This window comes from Gopherus flavomarginatus, chromosome 5 (genome assembly GCF_025201925.1).
Source record: "Gopherus flavomarginatus isolate rGopFla2 chromosome 5, rGopFla2.mat.asm, whole genome shotgun sequence".
Classification (NCBI taxonomy): Eukaryota; Metazoa; Chordata; order Testudines; family Testudinidae; genus Gopherus; species Gopherus flavomarginatus.
In genome coordinates this window covers 827,538-845,175 of record NC_066621.1, presented here as the reverse complement: position 1 = coordinate 845,175, position 17,638 = coordinate 827,538, and the positions used below count along the sequence as shown (strand labels likewise).

General features: G+C 66.6%; 1 protein-coding gene across 3 annotated transcripts; it reads left to right on the top strand.

Moving 5' to 3' along the window:
* Positions 1-400: 400 nt before the first annotated feature.
* Positions 401-13,412, top strand: MVP (major vault protein). 3 transcript variants are annotated; one of them, XM_050952348.1, is made up of 17 exons: positions 401-515; positions 2,289-2,415; positions 2,541-2,736; positions 2,815-2,938; positions 3,012-3,143; positions 4,477-4,571; positions 6,150-6,386; positions 8,924-9,049; positions 9,628-9,786; positions 9,970-10,208; positions 10,305-10,502; positions 10,693-10,837; positions 11,110-11,321; positions 11,398-11,514; positions 12,105-12,231; positions 12,796-12,984; positions 13,230-13,412. In XM_050952348.1, exons 2-17 carry the CDS (start codon positions 2,294-2,296, stop codon positions 13,359-13,361), a joined length of 2,550 nt encoding a protein of 849 aa, XP_050808305.1. In that variant the 5' UTR covers positions 401-515; positions 2,289-2,293; the 3' UTR covers positions 13,362-13,412. The 3 variants fall into 3 exon arrangements, with proteins under 3 accessions (XP_050808305.1, XP_050808304.1, XP_050808303.1); XM_050952347.1 differs by lacking the exon at positions 12,796-12,984 and having other exon boundaries at positions 426-515; XM_050952346.1 differs by lacking the exon at positions 401-515 and having other exon boundaries at positions 2,322-2,415; positions 2,563-2,736.
* Positions 13,413-17,638: the final 4,226 nt, after the last annotated feature.

Here is a 17,638-nt window from a genome sequence, read left to right as displayed (position 1 = left end):
CCCCCTCTTGGCTCCTCCCCTCCTCCCCCTGCCCCTCCCAGCCCCGCCCCCTTAGCCCCGCCCCCTCTTGGCTCCTCCCCTCCCCCTCCTAGCCCCGCCCCTCTTAGCCCCGCCCCCTCTTGGCTTCTTTCCTCCTGATACCCAGCCCCGTCCTCCCCTGCCCCTCTAGCCCCGCCCCTCTTAGCCCCGCCCCCTCCTGCTAGCCTGTCCCGCCTTCCTAGCCCCTCCCACTCGAGGACTGGGGGAGCGTGACGGGAAGGGGGGGCCCAGGACGGGGGGGGCTGTGACGGGAAGGGGGGCCCAGGACGGGGGGGGCTGTGACGGGAAGGGGGGCCCAGGACGGGGGGGGCTGTGACGGGAAGGGGGGGCCCAGGACGGGGGGGGCTGTGACGGGAAGGGGGGCCCACCGGCCCCGGACGGGGGGGGTGGCTCCGTTGCCCCTTTAAGCGGGTCCCTCCCAGCCCGGGGCGGGTCCGGCTCAGTCCCGGCTGGGCCCTGCGGGAAGCAGCTGGTCGGTGTGTGTCTCTGCGGGTGGGGGAGGGGAGCGCAGCGAGGGGGGCTCTGGGGTCAGGGCCGGGGATTGCCCCCAACCCCCCCCCGCAATCCTGAGTCACCCCTGGGCGGGGGGAATCCTGGCACTAGAGCGTTGGGTGCGGGGCGGGTCCTGGCGCGGGCGCCCCGGGCACCGGATGGGGGGGTCGGGGCTGGCGCGGGATGGGGGGGGGTCGGTGCTGGCGCGGGATGGGGGGGTTGGTGCTGGCACGGGCGCCCCGGGCGCGGGATGTGGGGGTTGGTGCTGGCGCGGGATGGGGGGGTCGGTGCTGGCGCGGGCACCCCGGGCGCGGGATGGGGGGGTCGGTGCTGGCGCGGGCACCCCGGGCGCGGGATGTGGGGGTTGGTGCTGGCGCGGGCACCCCGGGCGCGGGATGTGGGGGTCGGTGCTGGCGCGGGATGGGGGTTCGGTGCTGGCGCGGGCACCCCGGGCGCGGGATGTGGGGGTCGGTACTGGCACGGGCACCCCGGGCGCGGGATGTGGGGGTCGGTGCTGGCGCGGGCACCCCGGGCGCGGGATGTGGGGGTCGGTGCTGGCGCGGGCAGGGCATTGGTGCACAGGGTTCTGGGAACAGGGCTGGGCGTTGGTTGCGCTGTTTGTGCTGGGATTAGGGCTGTAAAGTGGGAGGGTGGTGGCCAAGGAGGAAATTCTCTTGGAGGGGGATCCTGGTGCGGGTGCCCAGGGTCACAGAATGGGGAAGAGGGCAGCCCTGGCACAGGGGCCCCCAGCATGGAAAGGGGGGGTCGGTCCTGGCGCCGGTGCCCCAGGTGTGGAACGGGGGGGTCGGTCCTGGCGCCGGTGCCCCGTGCGCAGGATGGGGGGTCGGTCCTGGCGCCGGTGCCCCAGACGTGGAACGGGGGGGTCGGTCCTGGCGCCTGTGCCCCAGACGTGGAACCGGGGGGTCGGTCCTGGCGCCGGTGCCCCAGACGTGGAACGGGGGGGTCGGTCCTGGCGCCAGTGCCCCGTGCGCAGGATGGGGGGTCGGTCCTGGCGCCGGTGCCCCGGACGTGGAACAAGGGGGTCAGTCCTGGCGCCGGTGCCCCGGACCTGGAACCGGGGGGTCGGTCCCGGCGCCTGTGCCCCAGACGTGGAACGGGGGGGTCGGTCCCGGCGCCGGTGCCCCAGGCGTGGAACGGGGGGGTCGGTCCCGGCGCCGGTGCCCCGGGCGTGGAACGGGGGGTTCGGTCCTGGCGCCGGTGCCCCGGGCGTGGAACGGGGGGGTCGGTCCTGGCGCCGGTGCCCCGGGCGTGGAACCGGGGGGTCGGTCCTGGCGCCGGTGCCCCGGACGTGGAACCGGGGGGTCGGTCCTGGCGCCGGTGCCCCGGACGTGGAACCGGGGGGTCGGTCCTGGCGCCGGTGCCCCGGACGTGGAACCGGGGGGTCGGTCCTGGCGCCGGTGCCCCGGACGTGGAACGGGGGGGTTGGTCCTGGCACGGGCGCGGCTCAGCTGCACAGGGTTCTGGGAATGCGGCTGGGCCGGTCGCTCTGTTTGCGCTGGGATTAGGGCTGTAACATGGGCGGTTTGGCTGGAGGGGAAATTCCTCGAGGGGGCGGGGAGTCCTAGTGTGGGTGCCCGGGGCCATGGGATGGGGCTGGCAGAGAGCCGCGGGCACAGCCCTGGTGCAGAGGGTTCTGGGAACGCGGCTGGGCCAGTTGCTCTGTTTGCGCTGGGAGTGGGGGCTGGGTTGGGGCTGATCCAGGGCCTGCTAACTCCCCACTTTGCCCCCCCCCCCAGCCGACATGGCCGAGGAGTCCATCATCCGCATCCCCCCACACCACTACATCCACGTGCTGGACCAGAACTCCAACGTGACCCGCGTGGAGGTGGGGCCGCAAACCTACATCCGCCAGGACAATGAGCGGTGAGGGGCGCCGGAGCTGGGGGAGAGGGGTTGTGCTGCTTGGGACAGGGCGGGGTTAGGGGATGCTGGGGGGTCACAGGCTCGGTTCCCAGCACCCCCGTGATGTGTTTCCCCCCGCCCCGCAGAGTCATCTTCCCCCCGGCCAAGATGGTGATGGTGCCCCCCCGGCACTACTGCGCGGTGCGGAACCCTGTGGTGCGGGCGTCAGGCGCCGGGGTGCAGTTCGATGCCTCGGGGCAGGCACTGCTGCGGCACGCGGACCTGGAGATCCGGCTCAGCCAGCCCCCCTTCCCCCTCTACCCGGGGGAGGAGATCCAGCAGGTAACGCCCAGCCCCCAGCCCGGCCCGGCCCGGCGCCCGCACCCCCGGGCCACGCCATGACCCCCCCTCTCCCTGCAGGGGATCACGGCCCTGCAGGTGGTGCTGCCTGACACCGCGCTGCACCTCAAGGCCCTGCTGGATTTCGAGGACGATCAGGGGGAGAAGTTCGTGGCTGGGGATGAATTCCTCTTCGAGGGGCCAGGTGAGTGGGCTGGGCCGGGGGCTGGGCGAGCCGGGCCAGCTGGGCTCCCGCGGCTAATGCCAGCCTCCCGCAGGCACCTACATCCCGCGCACCGAGGTGGAGGTGGTGGAAATCAGCCAGGCGACCGTCATCCGGCACAACCAGGCCATCCGCCTCCGGGCCCGCAAGGAGTGTACAGACCGAGAGGGGACCCGGCGGGTCACAGGTACCGCCCGTGCTGCCGGCACCCCTCGCTGGCACCCTGGGTTCCCCCGTGCTGCCGCCACCCCTCGCTGGCGCCCCCCCATGCTGCCGCCATCCCTCGCTGGCGCCCCCCCCACGCTGCTGTCACCCCTCGCTGGTGCCCCCCTATGCTGCCGGCACCCCTCGCTGGTGCCCCTCACTCCTGACCCCCAGCCCCGGGTTCCCCCGTGCTGCCGCCACCCCTCGCTGGCGCCCCCCCGTGCTGCCGCCACCCCTCGCTGGCGCCCCCCCGTGCTGCCGTCACCCCTCGCTGGCGCCTCCCCACGCTGCCGTCACCCCTCGCTGGCGCCCCCGGTTCCCCCGTGCTGCCGCCACCCCTCGCTGGCGCCCCCCCGTGCTGCCGCCACCCCTCGCTGGCGCCCCCCCACGCTGCTGTCACCCCTCGCTGGCGCCCCCCCACGCTGCTGTCACCCCTCGCTGGTGCCCCCCCATGCTGCCGGCACCCCTCGCTGGTGCCCCTCACTCCTGACCCCCAGCCCCAGGTCCCCTCGTGCTGCCGGCACCCCTCGCTGGCGCCCCCCCGTGCTGCCGGCACCCCTCGCTGGCACCCCGGGTCCCCCCGTGCTGCCGGCACTCCTCGCTGGCGCCCCCCCACACTGCTGTCACCCCTCGCTGGTGCCCCCCCATGCTGCCGGCACCCCTCGCTGGTGCCCCTCACTCCTGACCCCCAGCCCCGGGTCCCCCCATGCTGCCGTCACCCCTCACTGGTGCCCCCCCGCGCTGCCGGCACCCCGCGCTGGCACCGCGCGGTCCCCAGATCCCCCCAGCCCTGCCCCACTGGCGCTCCTCACTCCTGTCCGGCGCCCCTCACTGGCAGCCCTGGACCCCCCTGTGCTACCCGCGCCCCTAACTCCCGCCCTGCAGCCCTGACCCCCCCCCGCGCTGCCGGCACCCCTCACCCAGCGCCCCTCACTCCTGACCCCCAGCCCTGGGCCCCCCAGTGCTGCTGGCACCCCTCTCTCCCACCCCACGCCCCCCATATCCCCTCATCTCTGCCCCACCGGTGCCCCTCACTCCCGTCCCGCAGCCCCCTCCTAGCTCAGGCCTGTGCCCCTCTTCCCCCCAGCTCTGCCGGTGCCCCTCACTCCCGACCTGCAGCCCCTGCTAGCCCAGCCCTGGCCCCCCCCAGCTCTGCCGGTGCTCCTCACTCCCTACCCACAGCCCCTGCTAGCCCAGCCCTGCCCCCCCCCAGCTCTGCCGGTGCCCCTCACGCCCGACCCGCAGCCCTCCCCACCCCCCCCGCCGCTCTCCCATGCCCCTCAGTCCCCATGGGTAGCCATGTGTCTCTCCCCCAGGTGAGGAGTGGCTGGTGAAGCGAGTAGGGGCCTATCTCCCTGGCGTATTTGAGGAGGTGGTTGACATTGTGGATGCTTTTGTGCTGACAGAGAAGGTGAGGAGGGGGGTGGGCAGGTGGGCAAGGGGTGCTGGTGGCAGTTGGTGTGCGATCTGCTCCGTGTGTGTGTGTTTGTGTGGGTGTGTGATCTGCACCCTGTGTGTGTGTGTGTGCGCGCACGAACTGCACTGGGTGTGGGTGGGTGTTTGTGTGGGTGGGTGATCTGCACCCTGTGGATGTAGGTGTGGGTGTGTGATCTGCACCCTGTGGGTGTGGGTGTGCGATGTGCACCGAGTGTGGGTGTGTGTTTATGTGGGTGTGCGGTCTGCACCAGGCTCTGTGTGTGTGTGTGCGATCTGCACCGTGTGTGGGTGTGTGTTTGTGTGCGTGTGTGATCTGCACCAGCCTGTGTGTGTGTGTGTGTGCGCGCGCGATCTGCACCGGGTGTGGGGGTGTGTGTGGGTGTGTGATCTGGACCAGGCTCGGCGTGGGTGTGGATGCGATCTGCACCGTGTGGGTGTGGGTGCGATCTGCACTGGCTGGGTGTGTGTGAGATCTGCACCACGTGTGGGTATGTGTTTGTGTGTGCGCGATCTGCACCAGGCTCGGTGTGGGTGTCGGTGTGTGATCTGCACTGGGTGTGTGTGTGTGTGTGTGTGTGAGCGTACCTGCACCGTGTGTGTGGGGATGGGGGGTGTGTGATTGTTTGTGTGTGTGCGCGATCTGCACCAGGCTCGGGGTGTGTGTGTGTGTGTGCGCGCGCGATCTGCACTGAGTGTGGGTGTGTGATCTGTACCGTGTGTGTGTGTGTGTGAGATCTGCACCAGGCTCTGTGTGGGTGTGTGTGTGCGATCTGCACTGTGTCTGTGTGTATGTGGATGGGTGGGTGTGTAAGCGCGATCTGCACCGTGTGTGTGGATGTGTGGTCTGCACCAGGTGTGGGTGTGCGTGCAATCTGTACCAGATGTGTGTGGGTGTGCAATCTGCACCGGGTGTGTGTGGGTGTGAGTGTGTGTGATCTGCGCTGTGTAGGTGAGTTTGTGTGTTTGCGATCTGCACCAGGTGGGGGTGTGGATGAGTGTGCGATCTGCACCGGGTGGGGGTGGGATCTGCACCGGGTGTGTTTGTGATCTGCACCGCGTGTGTAGGGGGCTGATCTGCACCTGGTGTGTGTGTGTGGATGGGTGGATGTTTGTGATCTGCACTGGGGTGGGGGGTGCTGGGGTGGGCAGGACAGGGTGGGGCTGAGTATCCAACCCAGGAGAGGAGCTCCCTTGCTGTGAGGTGAGGGGGCAGGACCCCCACCCCTAAGGGAAGTGGTAGGGGGAAGGGAGCTGGCTGGGAGTGGAGGGGATGGGAGAGTCCGGGGTCGGGAGGGACTGGGAGAGTGTGAAATGGATCTGGTCCTGGAGGGAGGAAAATGGGGGAAGCTGGATGTGAGCTAGGGGGAAGGAGTAGTGTGGAGTCGACCCCATGGACAAGGAGAAGATGTGGGGGACCGTGGGGAAGAGGGGGATCTGGGGCAGCGGAGAGTAGGTGGACATGGGAGCGGAGTCGGGGGTCCTTGGGGAAGGAGGGAATAGCCAGGACTCGGCTCCCCCTGTGTCGATGGCCGTGTTCACCTTTCCCCCGTAGAGGGCGCTGCATCTCCGCGCCACCAAGACCTTCCGGGACCCGCAGGACACGGTGCGCCGGACGGGGGAGGAGTGGCTGGTGACGCTGGCGCAGAGCGAGGCCTACATCCCCGATGTCTACGAGGAGGTGGTGGGCATTGTGGACATCACCACGCTGAGCAGCCGCCAGTACTGCGTGGTGTGCGACCCCGTGGGGCCCGACGGCAAGCCCCAGCTGGGCCAGGAGAAGGTGATCAAGGTATAGCGGCCATGTGTGTACCCGACAATATGGTACTGGTGTAAACTCGGGGCATGGTTACTGTAGGGAATACGGTAGCACTTGTAGTACTGTGTGTATGTGCAGGTGCTGCGTCTGGGTAGCTCCTGGGGCACATTTATTCCACTAAATGTGGTAGTGCTGTGGGGCATGTGTATTCCAGTCAGCACAGCAGCACTTTAGATTGAAGGGTCACTTATATTCTAGTAAATATGGTACAACTGTCTCATGAGGAATATTTATGCTAGTGCATATTATGTTGGGGGGCGCTCGTGTCAGTAACTACGGTAATGATCAGAGGGGTAGCCGTGTTAGTCTGGATCTGTAGAAGCAGCAAAGAATCCTGTGGCACCTTATAGACTAACAGACGTTTTGGAGCATGAGCTTTCGTGGGTGAATACCCACTTGCTCCTATGCATGTATGGAAATTTCCAGGGGCAGGTATATATATGCTAGCAAGCAAGCTAGAGATAACGAGGTCAGTTCAATCAGGGAGGATGAGGCCCTGTTCTAGCCCTGTCCTCTCTTGGTTTTCACACCTCAACTGCTAGAACAGGGCCTCATCCTCCCTGATTGAACTGACTTCGTTATCTCTAGCTTGCTTGCCTGCATATATATACCTGCCCCTGGAAATTTCCATTACATGCATCTGAGGAAGTGGGTATTCACCCACGAAAGCTCATGCTCCAAAACGTCTGTTAATCTATAAGGTGCCACAGGATTCTTTGCTGCTTTTACAGTAATGATGTGTCTCCCGTTGGGTGCATTTACACCCTTATATATGGTAACTATCTTGTAGGGGCATGTTTAGCCTAGTATGAAAGGCAGGGTCCCAGCGCGGCGCCCGCGGGCACCATGGCCACCAGAAGAGCAGCCGCCAAGAAGTGCCACCACTGAAATCCTGCCCAAGTTCGGCGGCTGCGTGTCCGGTGGCCACGGTCATCGGCTGGTTGTCCAGCGCCCGCCCTGCGGAAAAGGTTGGGGACCACTGACGCTGGGGAACCAAATATTGTTTGCAGAGTCCTGTGACGCCTTAGAGACTAACAGAGGTCTTGGAGCGTGAGCTTTGGTGGGTGAATCCCCAGCGCGTCGGAGGCACGAAAGCTCCTTCTCCAAGACGTCTGTTAGTCTCTAAGGTGCCACGGGACCCTGTGCCGCTTTTACAGATCCAGACTAACACGGCTGCCCCGCTGAGACCTGACAAATATCATTTATACATGTTTATTCTAACATATACAGTAGTGTTGTTTATCTGACATAACTACAGTACCTCGATGTATAGCTGTGGGGCACATTTATGCTAGTAATTATGGTAATAATGTGCCTCTATGGGATGTCATAGTTACCCTACTAATTACCTCTTTCTTGTAGCCTCCTGTATCCGAGTAAGTACGGTAACCGAATGGGGCCCAGAATGGCTGCGTCTACCGTAATTATTAGAAGTAAAGGTTTCAAGGTTTCAGAGTAGCCACTGTGTTAGTCTGTATCCGCAAAAAGAGCAGGCGTCCTTGTGGCACCTGAGAGACTCACAGGTGGATTTGGGCACGAGCGGCCGCGGGCTGCGTCCTGCTGCATCGGGTGCATGGAGTGGCACGTGCAGCTGGAAGAGAGAGAGAGAGACACACACACACACACGAAACAGTGGCAGTTGCTCCACACACACTGTGACCAAGGGGTCAGTCGGGGCCGTTAGCAGGCAGAGAAAAGAAACTCTTCGGGGTGGGAACGGGATTGGCCCGTCTGCAGCAGCTGGCAGGAAGTTGAGGCAGGCGAGGGGGGACGGGGAGGTGGTTGTACTTGGCGTAAGGGCCCATCGCTCCCAGGCTGCGTCCAGTTCCCCAGGCGCTGGCTGCAGGTTTGTGGTTTCGCTCTGGGAGGCTGCGGTGGCTCCCGCTGGCTTGTGTCTGTTTATTCCTGGCCGCAGACACTCTCCGGTTTGCCAGTGTCTAAGGTGCTGCCAGGATGTTTAGCAGAAATACAGAGAGGGCTGGGGATAGACCAGCTACCGTATATACCAGATTATAGCTGCAGTTATAGATGGAGGGGGAATGTCTATTGCCAGGTCCTAGGAGCAGCTACAGCTGGGGTGGGGGGAGGTGGGGGGAGGGCACCGTATTACCCAGAGTATAGGAGCAGATGGTTACTGTATTTCCACTTTAAAGGTAATGGTTGACAAGGCCATTGTGGAAGGGGGCTTACCGTATTTCCTAGACTAGAAAAGGGATCACTGTATTTTCTAGGCTATATGTAGAATAATAGAAAAAGAAGCTCCTCATCTTGGAGTCGGGTTGTCTAACCGTATTTTTCAGACTATCTGGGCAGGTGTTGCCTTCTTTCTTCACAATAAGTGGGAAAAGGAATAAAATATTCACTGAGGCATGGGATTGCCATGTTTTCTAGTTTATATGCACAGGAAATATTACCATATTACCTAGACTATATGCCCACACACCAGCCCCATATTTCTTGGGTACTGTGGATTCTCACGGAGCCCCCCCAATCCCCATTCATTGCTCCAGGGCGAGAAGTCATTCTTCCTTCAGCCAGGGGAGTCTCTGAAGGAGGGGATCCAGGACATCTACATCCTCTCGGAGGATGAAGGGCTGCTGTTGCGGGCACTGAGCAAGCTGGAGGACTCGAATGAGGTGAGGAGAGCCCAGGGCTGGACTGGCAGGGGCTGTGGATCGGGAGTGAGGGGAACTGGCAGAGCTGGAGGGGGCAGGGCGGGGCTAGCAGGGGCTGCGGGGCGGGAGTAAGGGGCACCTGCAGAGCTGGAGGGGGCAGGGCGGGGCTGGCAGGGGCTGCGGGGCGGGAGCGAGGGGCACCAGCAGAGCTGCAGGGGGCAGGGCTGGGCTGGCAGGGGCTGCGGGTCAGGAGTAAGGGGCACCTGCAGAGCTGGAGGGGGCAGGGCGGGGCTGGCAGGGGCTGCGGGGCGGGAGCGAGGGGCACCAGCAGAGCTGGGGGGGCAGGGCTGGGCTGGCAGGGGCTGCGGGTCGGGAGTGAGGGGCACCAGCAGAGCTGGGGTGGGGGCAGGGCTGGGCTGGAAGGGGCTGCGGGGCGGGAGTGAGGGGCACCGGCAGAGCTGGGGGGGCCTAGGGCTGGGCTGGCAGGGGCTGCGGGTCGGGAGTGAGGGGCACCGGCAGAGCTGGGGTGGGGGCAGGGCTGGGCTGGCAGGGGGCTGCGGGTCGGGAGTGAGGAGCATTGGGGTCCCTGGCACCCACAGGACGGCGGTGAACTGCAGCGGAAGCCGGGCGATCGCTGGCTCATCCGGGGGCCCCTGGAGTACGTGCCGCCGGCAGAGGTGGAGGTGCTGGAGCGGCGCCGTGCCACCCCCCTGGGTGAGAACGAGGGGATCTATGTGCGGGACATCAAGACAGGCAAGGTAAGCGGTTCCCCATATCCCTGCCTCCCAGCCTGCCCCTGTGTCCTGTATCCCTGCCCCCCACTGACCCCCAAATACCCCAATCCCTGCCCCCCGGCCTGCCCCCGTGTCCCGTATCCCTGGCCCCCACTGCTCCCAAGTACCCCATAACCCTGCCCCCCCATTGACTCCCCCCATCCCCAGGTGCGGGCGGTGATCGGTCACACCTACATGCTGACGGAGGACGAGGAGCTCTGGGAGAAGGATCTGCCCCCCAAGGTGGAGGCCCTGCTGTCCTCGGGCTGGGACCCCGTGGCTGACCGCTCTGGGGCCCCCCCCGGGGGAGGCGAGGGGCCTCCCCGTGACAAGACATGGGTGGTGAGTTACCGGGTGCCCCACAACGCGGCTGTGCAGGTGTATGACTATCGGGAGCGGCAGGCCAGGTGAGCGGGGGCAGGGACTGGATGCAGCTCATGGCTGGGGGGGGTCCTGGAGCTCCCTCCCCCAGCATGTGGGGCTCACGTTCCCCTCCCCCGCAGGGTGGTGCTGGGCCCAGAGCTGATTCTGCTGGGCCCGGACGAGCAGTTCACGGTGCTCAGCTTGTCGGGGGGGCGGCCCAAGACTCCCCACAGCCGCCGCTCGCTCTGCCTGCTGCTGGGCCCCGACTTCTGCACCGACATCGTCACCATCGAGACGGCCGACCACGCCCGGCTGCAGCTCCAGCTGGCCTACAACTGGTGAGGGGCTGGGGGGGGCAGCAGGGAGGTGTCACAGGCCCTGTCAGGCGCTGGCCCAAGCTCGGGGTCTCCAGGCTGAGCCCAGCACTGGCCCTTCAGTGCCCTCTGCCCAGGCGGGATGTGGGGGTTGCAGGGAGGGGGACCGGGGAGGCCTGGTCCCCAACCCTTCAACTGCCCTGTCCCCTCCCAGGCACTTCGAGGTGCCGTCGCCCCCCGACCCCCCAGCACTCTCCCGGCTCTTCAGCGTCCCGGACTTCGTGGGAGATGCCTGCAAAGCGCTGGCCTCCCGCATCCGCGGGGCCGTGGCCTCCGTCAGCTTCGACGACTTCCACAAGGTATAGGGGGCCCCCATGCACCCCCTGCCAGCCTCCCTGCATGCTCCCAGTGCCCCCCACGCCTTCCCTAGCCCCCAGGCCTGCCTCCTCCCAGCACAGCCCTGGGTGCCCATGCCCCGAACTCCCTGGGGTGCAACCTGGAACTGGGCCCCTGTCTGCCACTTCCCCATGGGTCTGCAGTTCCCGGGATGGTTCCTGCCAGGCTGGCTGCAGGTGAATGTGGGGGTTCTGGGATGCTCCCCCCAGCGCCCCACGATCTGCCCCGTCCCCAGAACTCGAACCGGATCATCTGCTCGGCCGTGTTCGGCTTCGACGCGGAGCTGCAGGTGCGCAGCTGCCTGCGCTTTCCCCAGAACGGGCTGGTGGTGAGCAGTGTGGACATCCAGAGCGTGGAGCCGGTGGACCAGCGCACGCGGGACGCGCTGCAGAGGAGTGTCCAGCTGGCCATCGAGATCACCACCAACTCCCAGGAGGCGGCTGCCAGGTATGGGCTCCCCAGGGGCTGGCTCCTGCCCCAGCCCTGCCCCCCAGCCCCCCTCACCCCAGCCCGTCTCCCGCAGGCACGAGGCTGAGCGGCTGGAACAGGAGGCCCGGGGGCGGCTGGAGCGGCAGAAAATCCTGGACCAGGCGGAGGCCGAGCGGGCCCGGAAGGAGCTGCTGGAGCTGGAGGCACTGAGGTTGGGGGAACCGGGGGAGGGGATGGGGGGGTCGGAGGAAGGAAGTCCAGCTGCCAGGGGAGGGAGCTGGTGGGATCGGGGTGGCGGGGGAGACCGGGGGCAGAATCGGGGTGTCGCGGGGGGCTCAGTGGCAATTGACAGGATCTGGGGGAAGTCTGTGGCTGGGGGCAGGGGCAGGGTGTCGGGGGGGTCAGTGGCTGGGGTTGGGGGGAGGTCGGTGGCTGGTGGTGGGATCGGGGGAGTCCGGAGACAGGATAGGGGCATTGGGGAGAGTCCAGGGGCAGGATTGGTGGAGAAGTGGCCACTGGGAGGCTTCGAGTGGCCCAGGGCAGGGCCGGGGGCAGGATCAGCGGGAGTCTGTGGCCAGGGGAGGGATTGGGGGGAGTCCAGGGTTGAGATTGGGGCATCGGGGAATTCCAGGGGTGGGATTGGGGGGGGGCAGGGGGCTTGGTGGCCAGGGGCAGGATTGGGGAGAATCGAAGGGCGGGATCGGGGCATCAGGGGGCGGGATTGGGGGATCAGTGGCTGGACGGCTCCGGGAGACCTGGGGGGCGTACGGGGTCTGTGACCTCATCTGGCCTCGCCCCCAGCACGGCAGTGGAGAGCGCCGGTGCGGCACGAGCCGAGGCCCAGTCCAAGGCGGAGGCGGCGCGGATCGCGGGCGAGGCGGCTGTGGAACAGGCCAAGCTGAAGGCGGAGGCAGCCGCCATTGAGACGGTGAGTAGATGGGGCTGGTGGGGGACCCTGGGGAGGGGGCGTGGCCCAGGGCAGTGGGGGACTCTGGGGAGGGGCATGGCCCACAGGTGTGGGCAGAAGGAGTCATGGGGGCCTGGCCTGGCAGGAGTGGGGGGCTCTGGGGAGGGGCGTGGCCCACAGGGGTGGCTCTGGGCAGTGGGAGGGGCTCTGGGGAGGGGCATGGCCCACAGGGTTGGGGTGGGGGCTCTGAGGAGGGGCATGGCCCGGGAAGTGGGGGGGGGATGCTGGGAAAGGGGCGTGGCCCACAGGGTCCTGGTGGGGAGTCTGGGGAGGGGCATGGCCCACAGGGGTGGCTCTGGGCAGTGGGAGGGGCATGGCCCACAGGGGTGGGCAGAAGGAGTCATGGGGGCCTGGCCTGGCAGGAGTGGGGGCTCTGGGGAGGGGCATGGCCCACAGGGGTGGGCAGAAGGAGTCATGGGGGCCTGGCCTGGCAGGAGTGGGGGCTCTGGGGAGGGGCGTGGCCCGGCAGGAAGGCCCCGGGGGAGCAGTGGAGCTGCCCCCTAACCCCGCCCCCCCGCGGCGCAGGAGTCGGAGCTGGCCCGGCTGGGCCAGGCGCGGGAGCAGGAGCTGCGCTTCGCCCGGGCGCAGGGCGAGCAGGAGGCGGCGCGGGCCCAGCTCCTGGCCGAGGTGGAGGTGCAGAAGTTCCAGCGGGTGACGGAAGCCATCGGGCCCGAGACCCTGCGGGACATTGCGCTGGCCGGGCCGGAGCTGCAGGTGGGCAGGGGCGGGGCTTAGAGCATGTGGGGGCGGGGCTTGCTGTAGGGATGGCGTTGGCAGGGCGGGGCTTAGAGCATGTGGGGACAGGGAGGGTGGGGCTTGTTGGAGGGATGGAGTGGGTGGGGGAGAGGCCGGAGAGGTCTGGGGGTGGGGCCCAGGAGGGGTGGAGCTTACAGGGATGGGGGAGGGGCTGGGGTGGGGCCCAGTCAGTCACTCACTCACCACCTTCCCGCTCCCCCCAGGTGAAGTTGCTGAAGGGCCTGGGCCTCCAGTCGGCCCTCATCACGGATGGCTCCTCCCCCATCAACCTCTTCTCCACGGCGGGGGGGCTGCTGGGCATCCTGCCCAGGCCCCCTCCGGGGCCCCATGCCTGAGGGCCCTGCCCCCCACTGGGCCTTACACTCTGCAATAAAGATGGCAGCCGACGTGGTGCGGCGTGGCTCACTGGGGCGGGCTCAGACCTTGGTGGGCACTGTGATGTCATACTCCCCCCGAATGGCTCCCCAGGCCAGCCCCCTGGCACCAGCCCCTCCTGCTGGGCCCCACCCAGAATGGCTCCCTGGGCCACCCCCCAGCACCAGCCCCCGTCATCCTGTGGCGCAGCCCCCTTAGTGAGCACCAAAGAAGGTGGAAATTAACCCGTCCTGCAGGGGAGCAGTAGAGTCCTGGCCTTGATGTACCAGAGCGTCTCCCCTGGGAGCCCAGCCAGACACAGCGCCCCCCAGTCCTGCCCCCGCCCCAGACTACCTCCCCCTGCTCCCGACCCACAGAACCTGCCCCCCCAGCTCTGCCGGTGCCCCCTGCTCCTGACCCACAGCCCCTGCCCCCCCCGCTCCACCGGTGACCCCCACTCCCAACCTGCACCGTCCTGCCCCTCCCCCCCCGCCCTGCTGGTGCTGCTCGCTCCCGACCCACAGCCCCTGCACCCCCTAGCTCTGCCCCAGCAGTGGTTCGGGAGGGGCTATGGAGGTCACACTCGGCCCATGGCAGAGGCTTGGGGGGAGGGTTTGCTCCCTCTCTGTCCCCCACATTGGCCTTTTTGCTCCCCACCAGATCCCCTCCCCCGACTCCTGCACCACACCCTGCTTGGATCCGTCTTGCTGCCCCTGCTCTTCTTCCTCTACCAGATCTTCAGCACGATGTAGGTGGCTCCCCCGGACGCCTGGGTCCCCTTCCCGGGCCTCCCCCCACTCCCGTGGAGCACTGCAGTGACCCCTCCTTGTTCTCTCTTAGGGGCTGTGGGACGTCGGGATTCAGCTGTGCCCCCCAATAAGCTGCATCGTCATGGCATCCCAATGCCTGGCACCATGGGGGAGGCAGTTAACAGTCACCCGCAGGTGCTGGCTAGGGGGGCAATAATCACCCAGAGGCGGCAGCTGGGGGAGATTTGGGGGGGGGTTGGGGGCAATAATCACCCAGAGGTGCTGGCTGGGGGGCTGTTGGGGGGAGTCAGTTTGGAGGCAATAATTGCCCAGAGGCACTGGCTGGGGGGCGGTTTGGGGGCAATAATCACCCAGAGGTGCTGACTGGGGGGCCGTTGATGGCGTCAGTTTGGAGGCAATAATCACCCAGAGGTGCTGGCCGGGGGGTGGTTAGGGGGCAATAATAACCCAGAGGCGCTGGCTGGGGGGCAGTTTGGAGGCAATAATCCCCCAGAGGTGCTGGCTGGGGGGCGGTTTGGAGGCAATAATCACCCAGAGGCGCTGGCTGGGGGGTGGTTTGGGGGCAATAATCATCCAGAGGCGCTGGCTGGGGGGTGGTTTGGGGGGCAATAATCACCCAGAGGCGCTGGATGGGGGGCGGTTTGGAGGCAATAATCACCCAGAGGTGCTGGCTGGGGGGCGGTTTGGGGGCAATAATTGCCCAGAGGCGCTGGCTGGGGGGCGGTTTGGAGGGGGTGGTTTGGGGTCAATAATCGCCCAAAGGCACTGGCTGGGGGGCGGTCTGGAGGCAATAATCACCCAGAGGCGCTGGCTGGGGGGCAGTTTGGAGGGGGCGCTTGGAGGGGGCAGTTTGGGGGCAATAATCGCCCAGAGGCACTGGATGAGGGGCAGTTTTGATGCAATAATCACCCAGAGGCGCTGGCTGGGGGGCAGGTTGGAGGCAATAATCAGCCAGAGGCGCTGGCTGGGGGGCAGGTTGGAGGGGGCAGTTTGGGGGAATAATTGCCCAGAGGCACTGGCTGGGGGGCAGTTTGGGGGCAATAATCACCCAGAGGCGCTGGCTGGGGGGGTGGTTTGGAGGGGACGGTTTGGGGGCAATAATCACCCAGAGGTGCTGGCTGGGGGGCGGTTTGGGGGCAATAATCACCCAGAGACGCTGGCTGGGGGGCGGTTTGGGGGCAATAATCGCCCAGAGGCGCTGGCTGGGGGGCGGTTTGGAGGGGACGGTTTGGGGGCAATAATCGCCCAGAGGCGCTGGCTGGGGGGCGGTTTGGAGGGGGCGGTTTGGGGGCAATAATCGCCCAGAGGCGCTGGCTGGGGGGCGGTTTGGGGGCAATAATCGCCCAGAGGCGCTGGATGGGGGGGCGGTTTGGAGGGGGCGGTTTGGGGGCAATAATCACCCAGAGACGCTGGCTGGGGGGCAGTTTGGGGGCAATAATCACCCAGATTTGCTGGCTGGGGGGCGGTTTGGGGGCAATAATCACCCAGAGGCACTGGCTGGGGGGCGGTTTGGAGGGGGCGGTTTGGGGGCAATAATCACCCAGAGGCGCTGGCTGGGGGGCGGTTTGGGGGCAATAATCACCCAGAGGCGCTGGATGGGGGGGGCGGTTTGGGGGCAATAATCACCCAGAGGCGCTGGATGGGGAGGCGGTTTGGAGGGGGCGGTTTGGGGGCAATAATCACCCAGAGGCGCTGGCTGGGGGGCGGTTTGGGGGCAATAATCACCCAGAGGCGCTGGATGGGGGGGCGGTTTGGAGGGGGCGGTTTGGGGGCAATAATCACCCAGAGGCGCTGGATGGGGGGGCGGTTTGGAGGGGGCGGTTTGGGGGCAATAATCGCCCAGAGGCGCTGGCTGGGGGGCGGTTTGGAGGGGGCGGTTTGGGGGCAATAATCGCCCAGAGGCGCTGGCTGGGGGGCGGTTTGGGGGCAATAATCGCCCAGAGGCGCTGGATGGGGGGGGCGGTTTGGAGGGGGCGGTTTGGGGGCAATAATCACCCAGAGACGCTGGCTGGGGGGCAGTTTGGGGGCAATAATCGCCCAGATTTGCTGGCTGGGGGGCGGTTTGGGGGCAATAATCACCCAGAGGCACTGGCTGGGGGGCGGTTTGGAGGGGGTGGTTTGGGGGTAATAATCACCCAGAGGCGCTGGCTGGAGGGGCGGTTTGGAGGGGGCGGTTTGGGGGCAATAATCACCCAGAGGCGCTGGCTGGGGGCGGTTCGGGGGCAATAATCACCCATAGGCGCTGGATGGGGGGGGCGGTTTGGAGGGGGCGGTTTGGGGGCAATAATCACCCAGAGGCGCTGGATGGGGGGGGCGGTTTGGAGGGGGCGGTTTGGGGGCAATAATCGCCCAGAGGCGCTGGCTGGGGGGCGGTTTGGAGGGGGCGGTTTGGGGGCAATAATCGCCCAGAGGCGCTGGATGGGGGGGGCGGTTTGGAGGGGGCGGTTTGGGGGCAATAATCACCCAGAGACGCTGGCTGGGGGGCAGTTTGGGGGCAATAATCGCCCAGATTTGCTGGCTGGGGGGCGGTTTGGGGGCAATAATCACCCAGAGGCACTGGCTGGGGGGCGGTTTGGAGGGGGTGGTTTGGGGGCAATAATCACCCAGAGGCGCTGGCTGGAGGGGCGGTTTGGAGGGGGCGGTTTGGGGGCAATAATCACCCAGAGGCGCTGGCTGGGGGCGGTTTGGGGGCAATAATCACCCAGAGGCGCTGGATGGGGGGGCGGTTTGGAGGGGGCGGTTTGGGGGCAATAATCACCCAGAGGCGGCAGCGCTGGCATTAGATGATGTCTCCTTTAATCCTTTGCAGCCCCCAGGTTATAACCCCCCCCCCATTTACATCCTGCCTCAGTGAGGGGTTGGGGGCGGGGTCAGTTCTCCACCCGCTGCCTGGTTATTGCTACAGTGGGGGGCAGCGTGGGGGGTCCCCAAGTCCACCCAAACCCTGTCGGCTGGTGGAGTCTGGCTTCTCCCCTCCCATCCTCTGGGCAGCCCCTGAGATTCCCAGGGGTCCCCCAATCTCCAGGCCAAGCCCCTGCCTCCCAGCACAACCACCCCCCAATTTGCACCTCATCCCCCGTGATTGGGGGGTGTCTGAGCCGAGCACTGCCCAGAGGGGTCACCCTGGGCGGTACTGGGGGCCCCACTCCCTCCTGCTGCAGCCCCTGGAGAATTCCCGGGGGCTCCCCAATAAATAAATACATAAAAAGATTGAAGCTGCGGCTGTGGGCGCTGGCAGGGGGTGTCAGGTCACCCCTGTGCCCACCACGGGGGAAGGGGTGTGGCCAGTGCCCTGGCGCTCTGCCCCCTATGCAGTGCCCACCCCTCCCAGCTGTGCCCGTTGCACCAGGCAGGCGGGGGGGGGGTCTCAGGCCAGCGAGCCCCCCCCAGCCGCCCTTGGTGCAGAGCAGGGAGGCTGGGAGGTTTCCGTCCAGTGCCTGCCCCGGGGCAGTGCCCATGGCACGGAGGGGGTCTCAGTCCAGTGCCTG

What these genes read in the sequence shown, in the direction of transcription:
- MVP (XM_050952348.1), top strand. Translation starts at nt 2,294, where the DNA reads ATGGCCGAGGAGTCCATCATCCGCATCCCCCCACACCACTACATCCAC. An exon ending in CGGGGGAGGAGATCCAGCAG is followed by an intron (nt 2,737 to 2,814) that starts GTAACGCCCAGC and finishes CTCTCCCTGCAG; the next exon opens with GGGATCACGGCCCTGCAGGT. An exon ending in GGGACATCAAGACAGGCAAG is followed by an intron (nt 9,787 to 9,969) that starts GTAAGCGGTTCC and finishes CCCCATCCCCAG; the next exon opens with GTGCGGGCGGTGATCGGTCA.